The sequence below is a fragment of the Salmo trutta genome, chromosome 5 (assembly GCF_901001165.1).
Source record: "Salmo trutta chromosome 5, fSalTru1.1, whole genome shotgun sequence".
NCBI lineage: Eukaryota > Metazoa > Chordata > Actinopteri > Salmoniformes > Salmonidae > Salmo > Salmo trutta.
The window spans coordinates 16,793,721-16,820,402 of NC_042961.1; the positions used below are offsets into that span (position 1 = coordinate 16,793,721).

The window sequence follows — 26,682 nt, forward strand, 5'->3', positions numbered from 1 at the left end:
TCAGGTACCTGCCAATCACCACAGTCTTTTTTCCCAGTTCCCCTTTTCTTACCCAATCAGAGCTCTAGTTCCTCTGGAGTATGGATATCTCCGTGATGAGGTGCATCCAAACACAATAGCTATACTCTGCTCCAATCACAGACAAACAGGCTGGGCAATCACACCCATCAGCCTTCACAGGCCCCAATTACACAGAAAGGATGTCCTGCACAATTTCAGGACATAACCCGTTGTCTCTGAAATATTTCCTTGGTTTGGGTTTAATATTTTATATTGATCTGTCATACTGTTGCTGCTGAATGCCAAGCCATTGTGAACTGTGTGATTTCACAGTCTACTTTATGCTGTATCTTACTGCTTAGTCATGCATACTAGGGGATAATAGTATGTGATCCATACAGAGATTGAACCTGCAGTCTATCAGTTTATTAGCATCCTGCTCTGATGTACTTTGCTAGATGGGCCACGATGATGTGCAAAGTCAAGTACAAGGGATATATAACTGTATTTTCAGTTATATTATTAAGAGTGTGTATTTGTATGTGTGTTTCCAGATATATTAAAAGTGTGTGTGTGTTTTTCAGATGGTAGAGTGGAGGTGACAAAGGAGAGTGTGAAGCTGTGCACCATGGGACCTGGGAAGGTGTTTGGAGAGCTGGCCATCCTCTACAACTGTACCAGGACAGCAACTGTCAAGAGTGAGTCTACACACACCAACCCTATATCGCTGTCTAAACACACACACATACACACACTCACACACACGCGCACACACACACACACACACACACACACACACACACACACACACACACACACACACACACACACACACACACACACACACACACACACACACACACACACACACACACACACACACACACACACAGAGAGAGAGAGAGAGCTCAGTGTGGAGTCAATCAGGACCTGCCGGACGGTGAGTCATCCCTCAGTAGACATAGGAAGGAATCACCCTGTTATGTACTAGCAGAAGCATGGAACACACTGATAGCATTGTTCCAGTCAAGGTGAAACAGCCCTCTAGCCACAACATGTTGGATTTTACTCTGGTTGAGTAGCTCAGAACACCCAAAGTGGTGCATTTGACATGCAGCTCACCATTCTTTTTTTCTCCTAATGGTTGTGCTTTAGTTTTCACCTCAGGTTTTATCATCACAGGCCTACACACATGAATATATACATACACCGACAGAAAGGTTTCTAAGTCTGTGTCCATATTTCAGTGAGCCTGTGTGTGTTATGAGAGTGTGTCAGGATGAGGAATGTGTGTTTATGGAGCAAAGAGGAAATGGGTACAGGCTGGAGCTGTAGGGTTTGGATATGAATAACACGGGATCGACATAGAACTGTGTGTTAGGACATTTACAAGGGACACAAGCACTTTCTTCTCACACGTGTGCACATACGCACGTACTGTACACTTCTGTACACCACAGCTGAAGAATGTTGTATCTGAAACAGTTTCATTGACAGGCCCCAGTCAGCTTCACATAAAATCCCTTAAATCACTTAACCACTATTGATTCATTAATCAATTACTCACACAGTTGATGGATTTTCATGAGGTAGTGGCTGGTGACTAAACCGCTAGGATGTGCAGTAGCCAAGGTGTGAAGGATATAGAGTCCCTGAGGCGATGGCTGAGATTGGAGGAGAAAGATGGGAGGAAGGGGGTTGAAGGGTGAGCTGAGAGGAGAGATGCGCGGGAAAGTGATGAGAAGGGAGAGGTGAGGGGCAGAAAAGAAGGGAGATAGGTGAGGAATGGAAAGATGAGAGGTGAGGAGGCCGTCACACTATCAGTCAGTCTGCCACCTCCTACCTGTTCCTCTGGTTCCTCCAAAGTGTTGGATCTCATGACTCTGTTGCCATGGTGAGGAGTCCTAAGGGAGGATTGGGACTGAGTATCTGAGGGATTAGATCTACTACACAACAGTTACAGAGTGTCTCAACCATCACGGTCCCCTGACTCCCTACACTCCCACTCACATGTCTCCCACAACCACTGCTCACACACAAGACCTGTTGGATTTATCTAGGTGCATGAGGAAGTCTGTGTGTGTGTGTTATCTAATCAACCAATTCATTGTGCTGCCATTATGAAGCGTCTAGGAATGCATATGCACATGTTCTTCTAAGGGATTATTCCAGTGTGCGCTCCTTAAAGTATAATTTGCATGTGTAATTATGACTTGGCATTTGAGGAGCATTTTCTTCAGATGTTAAATGAGCCCGTCAATAAAGATTCTCCATAATACAAACCCACCCTGCTACCCGCCCACCCCCTCCCTCCTTTAAATGTACCGACAACATGAAACATAATTGCATATCTGTGGATTACATGGCATAATCATAAAGCAATATGAGAAGTTGAGGACAATAACTGTTTCACAAGAGTGCTGTTATTACAGATGATGGCTTTTCTTAAGAAATACTAAATTACAATGTCATGCTTCTTTGAGCATCTGGAAAAGCACCACATTCGTCGCTACATAAAGTGTTACATCAATCCAAGAGTGTTGGTCTCTGTGTTGAAATACAGACTACAGGTTTGCAGAGATCTCTCTTTGTTTGACGCCTAACACTCATTATCACATGCCATGCTGTAAGGATAGAGGGATTTGGGTCTGGCAGAGAGGGAGGGAGGGGGTTAGAGGAGAGAGAGAGATTGTCACGATCATGTAGACTTATAATTAAATATACACACTGAAGGAACATCAGCTTATCAAATATAAATACATTAAGTATTAAATATGAATAGATTTGAGACTACAGTCAAATAGAATTGAGCTGAAGACAATGATTAAAGCTAGCCAAATCACTCCAGGGCTATTCTCGGTTCACATGTTTCTGATTGTATGGTCCATGCTCTAAGATTACTCATTACAGACCCTGGAGAATTATTAGACACATTTCAAAAGGATTTATAAATTCCACCGGGTCATATCTGTAGCGTCAACAATAAACAATGTTATATTTCCACTAGGACTCAAACAAGTCATGCATCACTTTCTCTCCTATTAAGGACAAACGGCTTTTAGGGCGGTTTTAAAGAGGTTACAATCTCAAGACCAGGAGAGAGAGAGAGAGAGAGAGAGAGAGAGAGGTGGGGCGAGGGAGAACAAGTAAGGAAACGATAGAGAGAGCAAGGATGGGAACAAGGAAAGGAACGAGAGATGCATGCCTAAATGTTGAAAAAATATGCAGTGCTTTTTCCCCAGAACTGGAGGGTAGTGGCATTTAGGAAAAAGCAGTCCAGCCTGCTCATCAGCACAACACTGAAGAACACAGTGCAGTACAGCACAAGATAGCTCAGACCTTGAGATATCTGCCACTCTACAGTGTTTCCAGGTAAACTCTGACTTTAAAGATAAATTCCCCCGGTGATATTATGATACTATGATTCATATTTTCTCTCTACCCATAATCCTTGTGTAATGTAGATTCCTGACCCTTTTTCTAAGCTATTGTGGATTTGATCACATAAACCAACATATACCTCAATTTCCCTTGAGATTAAACTCTGAAAGCATTTTGCTCATGTTCAACAATGCATTCAAATAAGGATTCACACACACACACACACACACACACACACACACACACACACACACACACACACACACACACACACACACACACACACACACACACACACACACACACACCACTCATCAACACCCTGCCTCTTTCATTAGACACGCACAGTCACAAACACAACACTATCTCTCCTTGCATTGCAGAAAGCAAAAAATGAAGAAAAAAAATGAACCTTAGTCAGGCTGCAATGCAGTGTAGTCATTTTTAGAGGCTCCATTGTTTGGAGAGTTGAGATGTATGAAAATCCTTTCCTCCAGTGAATGACCAAACTCTTGTCTGTCTGTCTGTCTAATCTCTATTAGTAGGTTTGGACAGTTTAGTGGGACTCATTGTTCCCTTCTTGGGCTTTCTCTCAGTTCACCCTTTCCAAAATTACTGGGCTTTTGTTATGACAAGAGTTGGAAGTTACAGGTTTGACCTCAGGAGAACAGACATGAAACTAAACACTGGAATTTTTCTACTGACAGTGGTGGCTTCACTAGGGACTCACTGTTTAAATCATAAAACTTGTTGTTTGGAATTCTGTGGCAGATTCCTGTGTATGTGTGAGGCTGGGAGGGGCTCTGTGTGTGTGTTTAAGTAAGTTAATGTATGTGTCTTCACATGTGTGTCTCTATGCAGGTGTCTGTGTTTCAAGTCAGGCAATTCAGGAAGTAAACTGAAATTCCAATTTAATAATGGTAAAAAGGGCATCTATTTTCAACAATTTCTCAATAAACTGAAAAGGAGATGCTATTTATTTCAAAGGTTTTTCCATTTTTTTATTTAATTCAAATCACTTCCTGAACTGACTGACCCCAATTCAAATTGGGGAGTAACGGATTTCATGTCAACTGTTACATGTAACGGATTACAAAAAAACGGTAACTGTAATCCGTTACGTTACCAGCAAAAATATTGTAATCAGATTACAGATACTTTTGAAAAACTAGATGATTACTTCCAGGATTACTTCTACATTCAGAAAGAATGCTTGCGAAAAAAATAATTTTTTCCTCAATGACATGTTCTTCTCAATGACATTCAAATCAGCATTGAAAAAAGGCGCAAGTTTAAGTTTGTTCCACCTGAGCGAGTCTGACCACAAATCAGAGACCACTATGATGACACACCAAATGTGTTTGATGGATCATGGGAAAAGAGCAGGAATGGACTTTTGTAGGCTACAGTCCAAGCTATGTCTTCAAATGGTGTGGCTGCTGTCGGCATTCAAAGATTATCCAACTTGAATAAAAGCTTTGAGGGAAGGATGACAGCAGTGGTGCAGTCTACGGCGATTAGGATATCACTTATTATTGATATCTACATAGCGCATTGATGTGAATTACACTTCTGCACATTTAGTTATTTGCGCCTTACAGATTGTGGTTGTTGTGGATGGCTGTTCACAAATCTAAATGTGTATTTGAATCCAATAATGGTTGAATTCAAGAAGTTTAAGCTGCCTATCAATCATTGTTTTTGAAACCAGTGGACAGCCAGTGAAAAATGCCCTTTTGCAACCTTTTTTTGCAGCTGCAATCTTATTCAATGTGATAAAAAAATAAATCCATAGGCCTAATGGACACATGCTCAAAATCGCACACTTTTGATAGACTTAAAGGGGCAATCTGTAGTTTCTATATATATATATACTGTATATCCATTGATTCTTGAAGAATATAATTTATGCCTCATGAGCTTAGTTCAACTGTCACACTCCATGAGAACCCAAAATATAAGCTTGTTTTTCTCCAATGTTTGTAAACATTGTAAATGTTAACAAACACTGTATAGCCTCATAACATGATTAAAACAATCATTTTAATATCATGGATGGTCAGTCCTTGCATCCATAGCTCTGTCTATTAATCTGAGAGTGGTTACATTTCTCTAGGCCCATCTTTCAGCGTTTTACCAAAACATAGGCTGGTCAGACGTTTTGTTATTGTTTCATCTGTGGATTTGACCTTTAAACAGCTGCATCTTATCAACATATCAAAGTGTCACCAACAAAAATGTAAACAATAGGTGTAACGTGTACGCTGGTAGTCGGGAAGCAAGTACAGGGAGTGACTTTAATCATAAATAACACGAGGAACAAAAGAAGAAACACGAGTAGTGTACAGACATGAGACACTGAAACAGGAACAGTAGGGAAAGGGAAAGAACCAAATGGAGTGACATACAGTTGAAGTCGGAAGTTTACATACACCTTAGCCAAATACATTTAAACTCAGTTTTTCACAATTCCTGACATTTAATCTTAGTAAAAATTCCCTGTCTTAAGTCAGTTGGGATCACCACTTTATTTTAAGAATGTGAAATGTCAGAATAATAGTAGAGAGAATTATTTATTTCAGCTTGTATTTCTTTCATCAAATTCCCAGTGGGTCAGAAGTTTACATACACTCAATTAGTATTTGGTAGCATTGCCTTTAAATTGTCTAACTTGGGTCAAGCGTTTCAGGTAGCCTTCCACAAGCTTCCCACAATAAGTTGGGTCAATTTTGGCCCATTCCTCCTGACAGAGCTGGTGTAACTGAGTCAGGTTTGTAGGCCTCCTTGCTCACACACACTTTTTCAATTCTGCCCACAAATTTTCTATAGGATTGAGGTCAGGGCTTTGTGATGGCCACTTCAATACCTTGACTTTGTTGTCCTTAAGTCATTTTGCCACAACTTTGGAAGTATGCTTGGGGTCATTGTCCATTTGGAAGATCCATTTGCGACCAAGCTTTAACTTCCTGACTGATGTCTTAAGATGTTGCTTCAATATATCCACATAATTTTACTGCCTCATGATGCCATCTATTTTGTGAAGTGCACCAGTCCCTCCTGCAGCGAAGCACCCCCACAGCATGATGCTGCCACCCCTGTGCTTCACGGTTGGGATGGTGTTCTTCGGCTTGCAAGCCTCCCCCTTTTCCCTCCAAACATAATGATGGTCATTATGGCCAAACATAATTTTAATCAGACCAGAGGACATTTCTCTAAAAAGTATGATCTTTGTCCCCATGTACAGTTGCAAACCATAGACTGGCTTTTTTTATGGCGGTTTTGGAGCAGTGGCTTCTTCCTTGCTGAGTGGCCTTTTAGGTTATGTCGATACAGGACTCGTTTTACTGTGGATATAGATACTTTTGTACCTGTTTCCTCCAGCATCTTCACAAGGTCCTTTGCTGTTGTTCTGGGATTGATTTGCACTTTTCGCACCAAAGTACGTTCATCTCTAGGAGACAGAACTCGTCTCCTTCCTGAGCGATATGACTTCTGCGTGGTCCCATGGTGTTTATACTTGCGTACTATAGTTTGTCTAGATGAACGTGGTACCTTCATGCGTTTGGACATTGCTCCCAAGGATGAACCAGACTTGTGGAGGTCTACATTTTTTTTCTGAGGTCTTGGCTGATTTCTTTTGATTTTCCCATGATGTCAAGCAAAGAGGCACTGAGTTTGAAGGTAGGCCTTGAAATACATCCACAGGTACACCTCCAATTGACTCAAATGCAGTCAATTAGCCTATCAGAAGCTTCTAAAGCCATGACATTATTTTCTGGAATTTTCCAAGCTGTTTAAAGGCACAGTCAACTTTGTGTATGTAAACTTCTGACCCACTGGAATTGTGATACAGTGAACTATAAGTGAAATAATCTGTCGGTAAACAATTGATGGAAAAATTACTTGTGTCATGCACAATGTAGATGTCCTAACCAACTTGCCAAAACTATATAGTTTGTTAACAAGAAATGTGTGTAGTGGTTGAAAAACAAGCTTTAATGACTACAACCTAAGTATATGTAAACTTCTGACTTCAGCTATATATAGGAAAGGTAATCAGGCAGGTGATGGAGTCCAGGTGAGTCTGATGAGATGCTGGTGCGCGTAATGTTGGTGACAGGTGTGTGTAATATTGATCAGCCTGGTGACCTCGCGCGCCGGAGAGTGAGTATACATGACAATAGGCCTATAGCAAATGCAGCATATGGCATTCATTTTTAAAATGTAAATAGCACTTTTCAATCGTGCTCAAATAAAATAAAATCTAAGTTTATTTGTCACGTGCGCCAAATTCAACAATGAAATGCTTACTTACAGGCTCTAACCAATAGTACAAAAAAAGGTATTAGGTGAGTAAGTAAAGAAATAAAACAACATTAAAAAGACAGGCTATATAGAGGAGCGAGGCTATAAAGTAGCGAGGCTACATACAGACACCGGTTAGTCAGGCTTATTGAGGTAGTATGTCCATGTAGATATGGTTAAAGTGACTATGCATATATGATGAACAGAGAGTAGCAGTAGCGTAAAAGAGGGGTTGGCGGGTGTGGGTGGGCCACAATGCAGATAGCCCGGTTAGCCGATGTGCGGGAGCACTGGTTGGTCGGCCCAATTGACGCGGTATGTACATGAATGTATAGTTAAAGTGACTATGCATATATGATAAACAGAGAGTAGCAGAACTGTAAAAAGAGGGGTGGGGGAGCACACAATGCAAATAGTCCGGGTAGCCATTTGATTACCTGTTTAGGAGTCTTATGGCTTGGGGGTAAAAACTGTTGAGAAGCCTTTTTGTCCTTGACTTGGCACTCCGGTACCGCTTGCCATGCGGTAGTAGAGAGAACACTCTATGACTGGGGTGGCTGGGGTCTTTGACAATTTTTAGGGCCTTTTTTAGGGCCCCTTTTAGGTCCTGGATGGCAGGCCTCAGTGATGTACTGGGCTGTACGCACTACCCGCTGTAGTGCCTTGCGGTCAGAGGCCGAGCAATTGCGGTACCAGGCAGTGATGCAACCAGTCAGGATGCTCTCGATGTTGCAGCTGTAGAATCTTTTGAGGATCTCAGGACCCATGCCAAATCTTTTTATTTTCCTGAGGGGGAATAGGCTTTGTCGTGCCCTCTTCACGACTGTCTTGGTGTGTTTGGACCATTCTAGTTTGTTGTTGAGTATGCCACTCCATGAGCGCAGCATTTCATTTTTAACTCAAATCAATGAGCCCAATCAGTCCTCCATAACAACAAAATCATAAACAACAGATTAGAGCTGGCTAATAAGTCCTTGGTTTTGGGATTATGCTCAGCTAAAACAATTAGGCTAATCTATAGCTCCATATTTCCTAGTCCTATTCTTGAAGATCAAGGGGTATAACATTTATTGGAATGACTGGAATTCTGATAGACCTCGGTTTTTAATGTAAAGATATAATTGAATCGTATTATTATATGTAGTAGAAAGCGATGGGTTAGAAGAAGCCTACATAACCAACTCATAAGTAAAATTTGAGCTATGTAAACTTTAACGGTGAATTATTCTGCAATATTATTCTACAATAGATGTTGTTCAATTGTTAACATACATTGTTGTCTTCTTCTAATGCCTCTTAAGGGGAAAGTAATCTAAAAGTAAATGAATGTAATCAGATTACATTACTGAGTTTGGGTAATCCAAAAATTCTGTTACTGATTACAATTTTGGACAGGTAACTTGTAACTGTAACCGTTTACATTTAGAAAGTAACCTACCCAACCCTGTACACCACACAATAATGTATGTGCAGAGCTTATACAATCGGTTATGAACCACAAAAAGACTTCCCAGAACACTTCCACATCCATGTGTAAACAACATATTTCATGTTCTCCATGGCAACAGGCAGTTGAGTGGTGAGTTTCAGACTATAGTCAACCTCCATATGACACTGACCTTGTAGTTCCAGTAGCGAGCTGTTACAATGTTAAACTGTCTCCTCTCCTTGTCCTTCTCAGACTGCCTGCTCTGCTCACAGAGAGGTTGACCCAGAATACTAATCATGTTTTTTTAGCCTTAAAGAACTAAAGTAGGAGCAAGGGTAAAGTGATTTAATATCGACTTGATTAAAGCAGGCATCACTGACAATGTGTCCCACTCAATCACATGTCCACTAATTTGCAAATGCTTGTGTGATTGGGGTTCGTCTTCTCCCTGATGTACATTTGTTTTTAACCATTCTATAGGAAATGATAGTGCTATTTGAAATCAATAGCAATTTGGATATTGTAAACATTGGTATATTCTCCCGCAGCGTGACTAAATGGGGACTCTGGTGGAGAAGAGGGCACTCAGGATTGAGGGAGGCAGTGAAAGGAGAGCACTTGCAGACTCTCGGAAGGAGGTATCCTGTGTTTTTGTGTCTCCACTTGTCACAAACATCTCATATCACCACACACAGGAGTCTTAATGGAGTTGGTGTGTCTGCCCTCGAAAGAGAGATGAAAGAGAGAGAAAGAAATAGAGATGGGGGTCAGAGAGCTGCAGACAATGAAAAAAAGAGATAGAGGTAAATTAAAATGAGCGATGAGAGCGAGAGCGAGAGAGACACAGACAGAGATATGGTGAGAGACAACAAGATGGAAAGTGAGGAGGAGGAGGAAGATGTTTTTACACGGTCCTCCATGAGTGGTAATCAACAGCCCTCAGCTTCCATTGGCTGCCATGGTAACCCTCTCCTGCGAGGAACAGTGGAGGGACAGAGGCGTGAGGGTTAAGGGGATCAGGGTGATCAGTACAGTGGGGGTTACGGTCACTCAGACCTAAGCCAGACTGCAGACGGTGTGTGCGTTTACAGATCTGTGCTTTGCGTATGAGTTTATATCTGAGAGGGTTTATAAATGTACGTGTGTGAAAGTTTGTGTGTTTGTGTAAGCTGTTATTTTCTTGGAGAGAACGCAGGTGTTGGAGCCAGAGGCTGCATCAGGATTTCAGACGGTTGAAAAAGTTAACACACCTAGTAAGAGTGCGCTGTGGAGGACGAGAGGAGGGAAAGGGGGAGAGAAAGAAAAGACAGGGAGAGAAAGAGACCTCCAGAATTACAGTGAGAGAATAGCCCTGCAGCTGTCTCTTTAAACAATGTTTGATGGACATTTCTATGCTAATATTTGTGAATGCGGAAACAGGCATGGTAATATGAACTAGCATTTCTCCCTCAGGGAAGGACATGATAGTGAAAATAACATGTGAGTCATCATTAAGATTCAACTAGACAAAAGGTATGTGTGTGTGTCTATGTGTGTTTGAGAATGTGTGTGCATCTGTGTGCATGTGTCCGTGCATCTTTTTTAGACTAAACTGTTAGTATCCCACAAGAACAGCTAAACCGAAGGGAACATTGCATGTGTTTTGAGTCACTATTGAAACAAGAGTGAATGCAAAGTTACCACACAAACTTTTCGCATTTCACTCTTTTTCACAGTGATTTTGAACCATGGTTGGTTGCTGGTCTTAATGAGCTATTTCCCACATGGGTTTACAGACGTGTAGCCGAACCCTAGGCCCCCGCTGAGATAGGAAACTTCTTAGTCAGAGTCATTGGTGTTTCTGTAAAGAGAGGGATGCTTTCTCTCACCACACTACACTAAGACACTCATCATAAGCTGCCAAAGCCAGAAGAATTGTTACAGTGGCACCAGGGTTATTTTTTGGAGCAGAGTTTTGATGATTGTTCCACTTTGCCTCAGGGGGGAAGTGTCGTACCCGAGCTGTCAGAGGATGAGACTTATGAGAATCAGCTACCTCGTTCTATCTACACAAACATTGCAACTAATTTGTAGAACAGTAGAACCGCCAACGACGCCTTTTGAACGCCATGTGAATAAAACATTTACATATCTCTGTCATTTTAAAAGTGATGTCCCTCTCTGTCCTTGACTTTTCCTAAATAAGTCTATTTAACACACTGATTATTTTGATAACACAAACAGAAAGCAGCTTTAGGAGGACAAAATATGCTATTCTGTTATTTTGAAATACATTTGTTCTTGGCATCATAATGTAATAATCCACTCAAAAACGATATTTTGTTATTTTTCTTCACTTCATAAGTCCACTGACACGCAAAATGTTTTGCGTGTCAGTAATCTAGTTTTCAAGATAAGACTTTTAAAAAGCTAATTGTCACTTGCCACATCATCATGATGATGCAAAATGATGTAAAAGTCCTATATCTTGAAAACTTGATTGCTGACATACAAAACATTTTGGGACTGTATCACAGTGGACTAATGAAAAAAATACCCAAATATAGCTTTTGAGTGGATTATTCCTTTAGGACCTGCCTAATCAAAAATAATACTATATTTAATTGATGGATTAGAAAAAATATGCCCCAGGGGTGCGGCATTGGTGGCAATTGGTACTCGTTGAGGCCCGGCTATTTTAGTGCTAAGGTTATCAGAGGTGAAGGAGGAATGAGAAACGATGCATATTGCTTAGATGCTCACATAGACTACCTGTAGACCCACACAGGTCAAAACAATGCTGCTGTTGGCGCTGTGTATATCTCCCTCTGAAATGTTTGCTACATTTTGGAGTTATTTCAGGAAGGTGCTGGTACCTTGATGTGCTTCTAAAGTGCAACCCAGGAATTACATCTTCTTTGGCAACAGAGGTGCATAAAACGGTTGTGGTAGCAATGGTAAAAAGCTTTCCAAAAAAACTATTAGTCTTTATCAATAAATCTACATTTGTATTCAACATCTGGTGGTCTAATGTTGAAGCAGTTTTCCCTCTTGAGCTGATGGACAAATCCAGCCAGTGTCCTGCTTCAAGGACTTGGACACAATGTCCCTTTCCTTTCTTCAACCCTGCTATGTGACGCAGGCTATCAACAATGTGACGGAACTAAGTCAATTGAGTTGGAGATATGTGAAAGCAGATATGAGAAGACTGTAGCCCCAGATTAGGATAACTCATCTATTGATGAATAGATGAGAACATACATTTTCTCTGTGTGATTTTCTCAGAACAACCAGACTAAAATATACCAGGTCACTCCAATAGATTTCCTGGTGGAGAATGATTGTTTGGGTGATTTTCTGTAATGACGTGGAAAATAAAGAATTACCATTTATCTTCCAAGGAAACAGTCTAGGGTGGACGGACAATATTGTCTCTGCATTCTGCACCAGTGGGAAGCAAAATAATCACAGCAACAAAGCTTTGTCATTGTTCGATGTTTTGATTGAGAATTGAAGAGAAGACTGAGACTGGCTGAAAACTCTCAGATAAAAACATTTATTTCACCTTTATTTTGACAGGAAGTCATGCTGAGACCTAGGTCTCTTTTACAGATGAGCCCTGTATACACATCAATACACACTATACACATCAATATACACATCGATATACTGTGCACGTCAATATTCAAATCAATACAAGAAAAGCAAAACACAATCATAGAAAACAAAAACATTCTTCGGCAAAAAGGTCCTCAATCTTTCTTTTGACTTTCCCTAAAGGCACCAATTCATCCACTTAGAGAGTCTTGGAGATTACTCCACAAGTAAGGTGCAGAAAACCTCAAATCAGATTAACCTAACTCAGTGGAGATTGAAGGTATCTCCAGAGTTGGCCCTCCCTGAGAATGATTCAGGTACCTCATACGTCTGTAAATTAACAATGAAGTAAGGTACGGCGGAAGTTTTTACAGGAAGGCTTTATAAACAAAAATAGTGCAATGCATCAATCTACGAGACTTCAAAGAGAGCCAGCCATTCTGATACAGAATGCAGTGATGTGTACTGAACCTACTGTCCGTAATAAAGCATAGTACACATTTATTAACTAACTCATCAACACGCTTTTTAAATATATATATATATTGACCTCATCCCGTCAGTAGAGGATGCCTGGTTATTTTTTAAAAATGCCTTCCTCTCCATCTTAAATAAGCATGCCCCTTTCAAGAAATTTAGAACCAGGAACAGATATAGCCCTTGGTTCTCCCCAGACCTGACTGCCCTTAACCAACACAAAAATATCCTGTGGCGTTCTGCATTAGCATCGAACTGCCCCCGCGATATGCAACTTTTTAGGGAAGTTAGAAACCAATACACACAGGCAGTTAGAAACGCCAAGGCTAGCTTTTTCAAACAGAAATTTGCTTCGTGCAACTCCAACTCTAAAAAGTTCTGGGACATTGTAAAGTCCATGGAGAATAAGAACACCTCCTCCCAACTGCCCACTGCACTGAGGATAGGAAACTTTGTCACCACCGATAAGCCCACTATAATTGAGAATTTCAATAAGCATTTTTCTACGGCTGGCCATGCTTTCCACCTAACTACCCCTACTGCATTCAACAGCACTGCACCCCCCACAGCTACTCGCCCAAGCCTCCCCCATTTCTCCTTCTCCCAAATCCATTCAGCTGATGTTCTGAAAGAGCTGCAAAATCTGGACCCCTACAAATCAGCTGGGCTTGACAATCTGGACCCTTTCTTTCTAAAATTATCTGCCGAAATTATTGCAACCCCTATTACTAGCCTGTTCAACCTCTCTTTCGTGTCGTCTGAGATTCCCATAGATTGGAAAGCAGCTGCTGTCATCCCCCTCTTCAAAGGAGGTGACACTCTTGACCCAAATTGCTACAGACCTATATCCATCCTACCCTGCCTTTCTAAGGTCTTCGAAAGCCAAGTCAACAAACAGATTACTGACCATTTCGAATTCCACCGCACCCTCTCCGCTATGCAATCTGGTTTCAGAGCTGGTCATGGGTGCACCTCAGCCACGCTCAAGGTCCTAAACGACATCGTAACCGCCATCGATAAGAAACAATACTGTGCTGCCGTATTCATTGACCTGGCCAAAGCTTTTGACTCTGTTAATCACCACATCCTCATCGGCAGACTCAGTAGCCTTGGTTTCTCAAACGATTGCGTCGCCTGGTTCACCAACTAATTCTCTGACAGAGTTCAGTGTGTCAAATCGGAGGGCCTACTGTCTGGACCTCTGGCAGTCTCTATGGGGGTACCACAGGGTTCAATTCTTGGGCCAACTCTTTTCTCTGTATACATAAATGATGTCGCTCTTGCTGCTGGTGAATCTCTGATCCACCTCTACGCAGACGACACCATTCTGTATACTTCTGGCCCTTCTTTGGACACTGTGTTAACAACCCTCCAGACGAGCTTCAATGCCATTCAACTCTCCTTCCGTGGTCTCCAACTGCTCCTAAACACAAGTAAAACTAAATGCATGCTCTTCAACCGATCGCTGCCTGCACCTGCCCGCCTGTCCAGCATCACTTCTCTGGACGGTTCTAACTTAGAATTTGTGGACAACTACAAATACCTAGGTGTCTGGTTAGACTGTAAACTCTCCTTCCAGACTCACATCAATCATCTCCAATCCAAAGTGAAATCTAGAATTGGCTTCCTATTTCGCAACAAAGCATCCTTCACTCATGCTGCCAAACATACCCTCGTAAAACTGACCATCCTACCAATCCTCGACTTCGGCGAGGATTGGTAGGATACAAAATAGCCTCCAATACCCTACTCAACAAGCTGGATGCAGTCTATCACAGTGCCATCCGTTTTGTCACCAAAGCCCCATATACTACCCACCACTGCGACCTGTACGCTCTCGTTGGCTAGCCTTCGCTTCATAATCGTCGCCAAACACATTGGCTCCAGGTCATCTACAAGACCCTGCTAGGTAAAGTCCCCCCTTATCTCCGCTCACTGGTCACCATAGCAGCACCCACCTGTAGCACGCGCTCCAGCAGGTATATCTCTCTGGTCACCCCTAAAGCCAACTCCTCCTTTGGTCGTCTCTCCTTCCAGTTCTCAGCTGCCAATGACTGGAACGAACTACAAAAATCTCTGAAACTGGAAACACTTATCTCCCTCACTAGCTTTAAGCACCAGCTGTCAGAGCAGCTCACAGATCTCTGCACCTGTACATAGCCCATCTTTAATTTAGCCCAAACTACTACCTCTTCCCCTACTGTATTTATTTATTTTATTTATTTTGCTCCTTTGCACCATATTATTTATATTTTAACTTTGAACTTTCTTCAAACTACAAATCTGCCATTCCAGTGTTTTTCTTGCCATACTTTATTTACTTTGCCACCATGGCATTTTTTGCCTTTACCTCCCTTATCTCACATCATTTGCTCACATTCTATATAGTCTTATTTTTTTCTACTGCATCATTGATTGTATGTTGTTTTACTCCATGTGTAACTCTGTGTTTTTGTATGTTGTCGAACTGCTTTGCTTTATCTTGGCCAGGTCGCAATTGTAAATGAGAACTTGTTCTCAACTTGCCTACCTGGTTAAATAAAGGTGAAATAAAATAAAATAAAATAAATATATAATATATATATGTTTTTTTCCCCCGCTTTTTCTCCCCAATTTTGTGGTATCCAATTGTTAGTTACAGTCTTGTCCCATCGCTGCAACTCCCGTATGGACTCGGGAGAGGCGAAGGTCGAGAGTCGTGCGTCCTCCGAAACACAACCCAGCCAAGCCGCACTGCTTCTTGACACAATGCCCGCTTAACCCGGAAGCCAGCCGCACCAATGTGTCAGAGGAAACACTGTGCCCCTGGCAACCGTGTCAGCGTGCATTGCGCCCAGCCCGCCACAGGAGTCGCTAGTACGCGATGGGACAAGAACATCCCTGCCGGCCAAACCACCCCCCTAACCTGGACGACGCTGGGCCAATTGTGCACCGCCCCACGTGTCTCACGGTTGCGGCCGGCTGCGACAGAGCCTGGACTCGAAACAGGATCTTTAGTGGCACAGCGCCTTACACCACTGCGCCACTCGGGAGGCCAACACGCTTTTTGAAAGAGATTTTCGTCAATCTAGATGCCCAGATATGTATAAGCAGGTCAAATGTTTTTTTTATTTTAAAAAATTAAGGGGGAAGATCAGCTTTTATATTGCAGATAGATTGTGGCTTCCATCAATGTAATTGTCTGGGACTGAAAACAAACAAAAAATAACTATTGTAAAATATATTGTGTCCGTAAAATGTATATAGTAAATATATATATATATATATATATTTTATATATTTTCCTTTATTATTTTCCCCTAACCCTACCACCCATCCCCTAATTGGAGTAAACTAATGGACAACAAGACTTAGGTCTCTACTTCCAGCTTATACATACTTTATACATTTTACGGACACAATATATTTTACAATAGTTATTTTTTGTTTGTTTTCAGTCCCGTCTTTCAGCTACCCTCAACCCTTCCCATCTATTTCTGAAGACCATCCAGTTTTGATTTCTATTTGCCATGTATTTTTCGTCTGGGCTGTGATATTTCACAAAGTTCTGAACCTTTCTATTCTCATAGTGTCTACAGATTGTAAATTAAAGATAAACACTGTTGCTAAAAGTATTATTATATTATTGATCGATTGACTATGACTTTTTAAATCACCCAGCAGTGCTATTTGCAGCGCCAGGTAAATGTTGGAATTCTTCAGCCATTCCTGAACCTGTGACCAAAAACATGCTATATGTGGACAGTACCAAAACAAATGATCTAATGATTCTGTCTCTTTGCCTCAAAATCTGCAATGCTGGGATGGTTGTATCGCCGATATATATAACATTATATTGGTTGCAAGAATTTTGTACAATAATTTAAATTGAAAAACTCAAAGTTTTGAACCCAGCATCGTTTTGTGTATCGGTTCATAAACCATGTGCCATGAAATCGGTACATCGAAAATCTCTTCCCAACTATTTTGCAGACTATATGGCACAGCTGTCAATTTTCCAGTCCTTAAATGAAACTGGTCTATCACTATTTTTTTAACCAATTTTGGTCTTAAATGCAGGGCCGACAGACAAGTTCCTTAAATTTTCCCCCTTCCACTTGCCTCTTCCATTTTTGCGATAATGCTGCAAGTAATTGGTTGTCATTTTGAGTAGAGCAGACATTTCCATATATTTTTGTTTGCTGCATGTGTGACAACTCCACCAGTCCTATTTATGATATCATTTGTAAAGATTATACAGTGTTTTTTTCTCCAAAAATATTGTTTTCTTTATCAATTAGTATATTTTATTTGAACCATAATATTCTTGTCACTTACTGTAGTAGCTAACATAGCTAGCTAGCTTACTTTCTTTCTTATTGGCAAATCATCATAACAATTGAAAAATCATGTCGGACTTTGAGGTAGAAGAAGACCATTTTTATTCAGAGCCATATTTATTTGAGCCTGAATCAGTGGTGGAGCCGGTGCACAAGCTAACTGGAGCGGTGGCGAGAGCCAGGTCTAAGGGGGATTGGTGGTGCAACTGCAGGAAATGACAACTCATGACAACGGATGATGAGTGTTTGTGCTTCACAGAGTGGGACTTGTTACTGCTATCGATTGGGTGGCTTGATATCTCCAAGGAAGAACGCAGCGCACGAGAGACAGTGTAACAAATCACAAGGACTTTTCTGTGTTCATCAATCGTGGTGTTACAGAGTCATCCTTCCATGACCTGGAAATAAATTGGAAGAAGCAGCCTAGACCTGTTGGACCGAAAGGACAGCTGTCCATCGAGTAAGTGACATTATTCTTCTTGTCTCGGCACACACTAACAAAGTGTAAGAAAGATAATATATTGATCACCTTTGCAGTTTTATAAATGCACTCTGATCAAATCAAACATTTTCTTGTGATTAGATCATTTTTATCTAGCTACTCATGAATAACAATTTGTGTTCTTAGTCAACACAGGTTGATTTCTTATCGGTGCTTGAATGAGCTTCATGTGTTGTTTGTGCCATTTGCCGCGAATATCCCTCGCCAACAGGTGTTTATGTGGGATTCAAGGAGGCAGAGAATGTGATGGGCCTATTGTAATTACACTACGATGACTCATCTTCACAGCCAGACATTGCCTAACCAACAAATTTTGTCAAATCACTCTAAACCAGTACATTCTATTTTGTTACAGTTCTGTCGAGTCATAGTAATAAATTACATTATTTGAACCAGTACCAGCTGTTTTGTTACTATCAACTATAAGTGATTTATTACAGTCACACGATAGTTTTGTATATTAAATAAAACAGTCAGATCACTGTGTCAGTAACGTTTCAATACTGAAGGTAAATCACTGCACATAATGAGCAATACACAGTATAGACAGGGCATTCTCAAAATGGCACTCAAGTGTTCTTGAATCTTGATGTGTGTTCTGTAATAACCTCCTTGCTGGGTTTTGGGATGGGGCTATGTTGGCAGCCAGATGACGGCCGCTTCCACAGAATTTTGGTTCCCAGTATTTCACTAATTTGTCCATGCATTTCTGCAGGACGTGCTACATCAGGTCATTCCTGAATGTTTGAGTGGTGGGCTGGTATATTGGCCGGGCAATCCACTGTACAACAATACAATAATGCTGTGTCTTGGATTGCCTGAAATCAGGAAAGATAAGAAAATAAATACAATATAAAACACAAGGACAAGGACACTTATAAAAATAAAACACAAGGACACTTCTTGGTTTCCTACATTACACTCCAAGATACATGTTGGATGCAAATGATCAGATAAGTGCAGTGGAGATAGGCAGGTTTCACACATCCCACAGAGAAAAAAAAGGGTGTCTCTGAGCACCATCCCCCAAAGAAACCCCCCACTTTCCCCAAGTCATCCAACCTATCTTGGAGGGGCAATCACCTGGCCTTTTGTTAGAATAGATCTGTCTGGACAGGCCAATGATTGCATTACCATCCCAATATGACCAAGGAAGTGCTAAAGTGTAAATCAGAACATTGATGGCATAGTTTTCGTAGTTACCAGCAACAGTTGAGGCTTGTCCTCAATTCCGGTTCTGATTCTCATTGTGGTCCAAAACTGTCAACTGGGTTTGGGCTTTCATGCTGTAGTCTTTGAAGTGGAGACGCTTTTGACAGTATTTCAACATATACGTGTTCCTGGTAAAACATAGTAAAAGAGAAGAGAGACAATCTTAGATGGAGCATGAAATAACATAGGCATGACTAGTACCAAATAGTTATTATGTGCTAAGTATTTAGCTTGTGAACACCTACACACAAATCAGAGCACAGTAGATTCTAAGAAAGCATTTCTCATCTGTGAAAAGGAAAGGTTCTATGTGTTTCATTTGATAAGCATGCTAATTCAATGGGGAACAAACCTGTGTGCTTGAACAGTGTCGTCTGAGTAGAGGGCTTCCTCTGCTGGTCCTCTGTTAGCTGTCCATGGTAACAGCGTTCTTCCACTCTGTCGTCTTCCCAGCGATGGACTCCACAGATGTGATGGAGCATTGACTTGAACCTGCGCTTTAAATCCTGAAAATGACATTTGATCACAAATAGGCATGAGTTCAACAGATAGCATTGTTGCTATCGGCACACTGTTTTGGGAAATTAAGTGGTGAAAGAGTGGAGGCTGTCAGGGTGAGTAGGTTGTTGGCTCCTGATAGACAGGGCAAATGTATGGCCCTAGACCTCATGGCACCAGCGGGGGATGGGTGATACTGTCACAAACACTACAAAGTAGTCTGAGACCAGCTGAGGGGAGTGAGATATTAGTGGGGTTGTTTTTCTACAGTTACACGATGTCACACTGTCACTCTAAGCAATCTGGATGCATCGTAAGAGATAGAATATCAACCCTATTTCAAGCAACTGACTGTATGCAATTTCAGTGAGTAGAAAAAAGTTGACATGAATTGTCAAGTCAACACAGCTGTCAGTGCTGCTGAAAACCACGACAGAAGAGACATTCCAAAAATGTAATGTATAAAGAATTCTAGATATTATGGCTACTCATGGTTTATGTACATGGTCTGGCAGTCGATAAATGTAATTTTTTTCAATTAACCCAGACTTTTCTCCGTCCAGTTTCAACTGTAATTGTCCATCATGAACTGCACTAGCTAGTTAGGTATCTAAATTCTACAGCCTGCATTTTGTCTATATAAATGCTGTTACGATTACAAAACGGTTGGATAAATGAATAATTTGTGAAACCAAGATGTGGTGTATGACAAGATTGGATGTTGCATGCAATTTCAATCGCGTTTGAGTTGCTTCATGTACCAGCAAATTTGCTTGAGATGTTGTCACTTGCAACTTGCACCTGCAACAGAAATTGCATCCAAATTGCTTTGTGTGACACGTGCTACTTGACATGGACAGCCTATCCACGAGAAAATTGACAAACCTATCAAATGTTATCATGAGAAGAGCTGCTATTCAATCAGATAATGTCACACTTAGTCCCAGTCTTTGTTCTGGCGTGTGTAAAATGCCCACTGATGGGACCACTGTATCCCTCATGAAACATCTCATCATTATGGCTTGTCAGTTCCATCCTCCCATGAAGTCCCCCATCGAAAATGTTTCAGAGAAAACTAGTTACTTTCTGAGGTCCTCGGTTGGAGTGTTGTTACCAATATTCAGAGCAACTAGCCATAGTGTAAATTGATCCGGATCCCGCAATGGAAATTTGTGAAACATTTTAGCCAACCACGTCCTTGGTTTGTTTTTGCAAACAGCACACACACAAACCATATTGGACAAGGGATGGTAGTCGATCGATGTAGCATGTCTCACCACAGTTAGATAGCTATGTGGGCTAGCTAGCTAGCTACTTGATGTAAGATAGCTAATAGCTTGAAAGTACTTCCAGCAGTCTCAACAATCTTCAGTCACGGTTGCGAGGTAAAACTATTGCCTTGGAAAAGCAATGGCAGTCTGTTAATGTATTCTTCCCACACTTTTCTTACTTGATATCTAGCGGACTCATTAACTGCCACTGTCCTGCTGTCTCAGCTGGCCAAATGTGTTCACACTCACACACAGCCTATCTGCGTGCCCACCATCACTGCGGATGAATGAAATGAGTAGTTCTGAGATTATTATAATTTTTTTATACAAAAATAAATGCTTTAAAATATTATAATTGTATATATACTTGTAAATAATACTTAGTGTAAAAGGTGCTAGCCACACAGCTTTGGTACATACCTGGCTAGTACATATCAATTGACTTCCAGAAATTGTGCTAAGGTAATGATAATGCTATCTTCAACTTCCTTCAAACTGCATGCAGAGACATAAAAATGGTATCCATGAGTTTGTTTTGATTCTGGGTAAGTAGGAAATCACCACAAATCACCAAATCCCTAATTATCCCTTTAACTTACAAGACAAAATATGAACAAAGAGATGCAACTTTCCTCCATGGACTGGCTACAGGATAAGAGATAACAAAGGCATTTCATTCCATTTATAACATATGAAGGTCTAACTGTTTCAACCCAAAACCAAACACCATTGACCAATCAAACTATACCAAGTTGACATTAACCTGACCACCAGGCTGTGACACAGGGTGAGAGAGAAAAGGCTTCTGTGGGGGATGAGACCAATTTAAATAAGATGTAAATAAGACCAATGTAAATAAGACAGAAGTCTTGAGAGGTCCATAAAACCCTTTTGCATAGAGTATTCAGAGTTCACCCTGTACAGAGATACAATTTACCGCAGAGATGATATATATATATATATATATAGATATAGATATAGATATAGATAGATACTGCAGCTTCAGAGTCCTCTTTAGGAGACAAGTTTCACATAGATGGTACACACACACACTTCTGACATCTGGGGACCTTTTGTTAGTCTCAACGAGGTCATATGCTATTTCTTATGCTAGATCTTTTACTTGGAAAGATAGATCATAGATACCATATATTCTTTGCCTTAGTTTTAACATTCACCCCATTTGTACTTTTATCCTACCTCTCATTTTTCATTTCCTTTATTAATAGCAGGTATGAACTGCAAATGTGGAGAGTTTGCATCTCAGTAAGTTTGGCCTTTAGCTGTCAACACACCAAATGTCAAGTCAATCTCTTATCAGCCTATCTCAACTGTACTCAGATCACAGGTCCCCTCAAACCACCCATCCCCTCAAACCACTTCTTTCTCATCATTAATTAATTCCCTCATTCTTCTTACCTGTGGCCACAAACTTGTCCAATCACTGTCACTGTCCAGGCTCCCTGGTCAGTTTCTTGACATATTGTTGCAAAGGGGTATAAAACCCCAGAGCTTCTGAGCTGGATGCAGTGTGCTGCTGTACAAGTTTTTTCAATTTATAGTACCGAGCGTTTCTTTAATATTTTAATTTGACGTTATAAAAGATATAACCTAGGGCCCTGACTCTGAGAGAAAAATACCTTAGATAGAGGAATGTTTTTAATTCGACAATCCTCTATATTGAAACAGTAACTGGCTACTGGTAGTGAGGTTTGGTCAATATCCAGAATATTCCGAACTCACTGTGCAATGTAAAAAAAAGAAAGGCAATCTTGTTGTCACAAGATGTGAGGTAATGTGTTATCCCTTGGCCATGAATAACATTAGCAAACCTGCAATCACAGGGCATGCTGCAAACTACTTTCAGAAGGGCCACTCTGCTTCTACGATAACGCTGACTTTACATTGACCAAGTACCTGGCCGGTTAATGGGAAAATGTTTATGGTGAACTTCCAAAACATCTCCAAAGTTACATGATGACTGCAGGCTTAGCGGTATGGTTAATATTATACAGGCGGGGTTGTTGAAGCCATGTCTCCACCATGTAATAAAAATCAGAGCCCTGTTCAATCAAACACTGACAACTGATAGTTTCCGAGGCAAAACAACATTCCTCCTACACTGTGAGAAAACGCTAACCATCCAGTTCAGTTTCCCGTGAGTACATTACATGTGTTTTATTGACTACAGGAACCCAAGGGTGAATTCTCTAAGTACAAGAACAATGCTATTTGGTCTTACCCCAGAAAAATAGTCACTAGTTTGATGGAGTTGGAACATCAGTGTGATAAACATGTCTGATGGGCAAGCCAGTATCACTTCAGCTCAGGCTAAATCATTTCCTGTGTTAATTGTCATACAGTAGCACTGGTTTGAGTGAACAAGTGTTACCATTGCCAAACTGAGAGCTTTTTTTTAACAGCTAGCTTATTTGCATGACATACATTATCATTCGGATAGCTGGATGTATCGTGCAGTATGCAGTATATGCATTTGGTGTAGAGACGGTTAGATGTGATGTGGTGGTGAACAGTAGTGATTTGTATTCTGAGTCTGGTAAATGGTGGTTGGGTGTGGGTGGTGGTAGGATGAAGAACAGTGGCATATTTTCTCTAGCAGCTTCTCCACTGTAGGGCCATAGATTCCTCTCTCCCACATGGGGAGACCATTTGCAGCTGGGAGATTGTCTTCCTTTTGCTTCTGACTTAGTCACTCAGTCAGTCACGTGTGACAAAGTAACAAGCACATTGAAGTTCTGATAAAGTTTTAGTGCAACCAGTTTTTGCACAAAACTACCACTGACACTGAAAGTGGGAGCTATGCATTCACAGTATATCAAAGGTTATATGTTATTTTTCGGGCACAAATTAATCAAAATACACATTCTTACAGTTCAAGTGTTACCATCCATAATTGTTCACCAAAGAGTCAATCCATTCTTTGAGGCTATAGCACAGCATTTCAGTGTGCATTGTTAGTAAGATGCTTCCTATTTTCCATTAACGTTGTTTTGTGCTCTGTTCTACTTTGCCTAGTCAAAATGGCCTGTCAAAATTTCTCACGCTCTTAAGAACTCATGCAGATGTAATCAAATAAGACTGGAGTTATTAATGACTTTGGGGAGGGAGGAAATTAAGCCTCTCAAGCAGTCTTTTACACCCTATGGCTCTCAGACAGACTCCATTGGCCCTACGGTTAATGCCCTAGGATCTTCCCCTGAGATGAGAGAGAGAAAGAGAGCGGGGGAGTGGAGAGGGGTGATAGTGAGAAAGAGAGAGATTAAGAGAAGTGTGGTGTGGAGAGAGAGAAACACAAAGTGGCTAAACTCTGGTGCTCAAACACTAGGCATGCCTCGGAACTGTTGTCAGAAGACAGACTAGGGTCCCCCAGCTACATCATAATTCACAGGGCACAAATGACCTGAGGGCCCAGGAGGAAAGGGTGGCCGCAGCACTCAAGGGAGTGATTGAAAAAGCTACTTTCACTTTCCCCAACGCACAAGTGGTTATCTCCACCCTGGAACCACAAAAATACTTTCACCCTGCTACCATGCAGCGGGTGAATGCAAGCATTTCGCGAGGCTGTGACTCAAAACCTAATGTCTACCTGGCCCACCACTCCACCCTGGACTTGAACAGCCTTTACGACCAGGTCCACCTCTGCAAGGCAGCAATCCTAACTTTTGCCAGGACCCTGAAGGACGTCACCCTCAACCGTAGCCGCAGCACCTCACACAGGAGCAACAGAGCAACGGACACCCCGCCCAGACCAGCGAGACACCCTCCCAGACCTGCAAGACCCCCTCCTGAAGGACCTGCACCGAGCGAACCCACACCAAGAGGACCTACACCCAGACTACAGCATCACCAGCCACACCACAACCAGATAAGACCACCCCAAGAAAACCCTTGCCCCATCCTATATAGCCCCCCCCATATCAGACCTATGCCCCTTCTCCCCACACCATGCCCCCCGCCCCTGCGGCAAGGACATCAACATGACAGCAGGACATATACCCAGGCCGTGAGCACAGCAACAGGCCCAACCCCACTATTACACCCGCCCAGGCCCCATCCTGCAACCTAAGAGGTATGTATCAGATGCTCAGCATGCTCTGCTCACTCCTACTGTGATGGTCCTGGCCTAAACCACACAAAAACACCATTCACCAAACCACCAGGTGTGAAACAGGGAAGAGACTCAGGGGGAATGCTAATTTGGTATAGAGCAGACCTAACCCACTCTATTAAATTAGTCAAACAGGAACATTTTACATCTGGCTAGAAATTAATAAGGAAATTATCACAGAGAAAAATGTACTCATGTGTGCTACATATATTCCCCCTTTAGAATCCCCATACTTTAATGATGACAGCTTCTCCATCCTAGAGGACAATTTACAGGCCCAGGGAAATGTACTAGTCTGTGGCAACCTAAATAACAGAACTGGACAAGAACCTGACACCCACAGCACACAGGGGGACAAACACCTACCTGGAGGTGACAGCATTCCCTCCCCCATATGACCCCCTAGACACAACTTCAACAACGTAACCAACAAAAATGGGTTCCAACTCCTGCAGCTCTGTCGGAAGGTGGGTATGTACCTAGTCAATGGTAGGCTTCGAGAGGACTCCTTTGGTAGGTACACCTATAGCTCATTTCTTGGCAGTAGTATTGTAGACTATCAGGTATCAAGGTAAGACCCAAGTGCAGACTGTGTGAAGTAACAATGTTTATTGTAACAGGGGCAGGCAAACGACAGGTCAAGGCAGGCAGGGGTCGATAATCCAGAGTAGGAGCAAAGGTACAGGATGGCAGGCAGTCTCAGGCAGAGTTCAGTTATCCAGAGGTGGAGCAAAGGTACAGGATGGCAGGCAGTCTCAGGCAGAGTGTTCAGGAGGGCGGATACAGTGTCAGGACAGTCAAGGGTCAAAAACCAGGAGAACAAGAAAAAGAGAGGCTGGGAAAAGACAGGAGCTGACAGGACAAACACTGGTAAACTTGACAAACAACACAAACTGGCACAGACAGAAAACACAGGTATAAATACCCAGAGGATAATTGGGGAAGATGGGTGACACCTGGAGGGGGTGGAGACAAGCACAACGATAGGTGAAACAGATCAGGGCGTGACTAGACTACTTTATCACTGACCTCAACCCAGAGTCTCTTAGAGCATTCACAGTCAGACCACTGACACCCGTATCAGATCACAGCAAAATCACACTCTACTTGAACAGAGCTATGCTCAATCATGAGTCATCTAAGCCAAATGAACTGAATAATATTAAGAAATGCTATAGATGGAAGGAAAGTAGTGTGGAAATCTTCCAAAAAACAATTAGGCAACAACAAATTCAATCCCTTCTAGACAATTTCCTGGACAAAATGTTTGACTGCAATAGTACGCTTAGCAGTAGAAAACCTAAACAGTATATTTGACCTCTCAGCTTCCCTATCAAATAAACAATTTCAAGCAGGCGACCTAAGAAAATTAACAACAATGACAATGGTTTGATCAAGAATGCAAAAACCTAAGAAAGAATTGAGAAACCTATTCAACCAAAAACATAGAGACACAGAAAGCCTGAGCCTTCACTATGGTGAATCACTAAAACAATACAGAAGTACACTATGGAAAAAGAAGGAACAGCACGTGAGAAATCAGCTCAATTTAATTGAAGAATCTATAGAATCTAACCACTACT

General features: G+C 41.6%; 1 protein-coding gene across 2 annotated transcripts in view; it reads left to right on the plus strand.

Annotated features, from left to right (window-relative positions):
• Positions 1–26,682, plus strand: part of LOC115193760 (cGMP-dependent protein kinase 1) — a 145,730-nt gene that overhangs the window by 66,686 nt on the left and 52,362 nt on the right. For both annotated transcript variants that reach the window (XM_029752721.1, XM_029752720.1), the window contains exon 3: positions 585–698. In XM_029752721.1, coding sequence (XP_029608581.1) covers positions 585–698 — 114 coding nt within the window. The remainder of the gene's footprint in view (positions 1–584; positions 699–26,682) is intronic.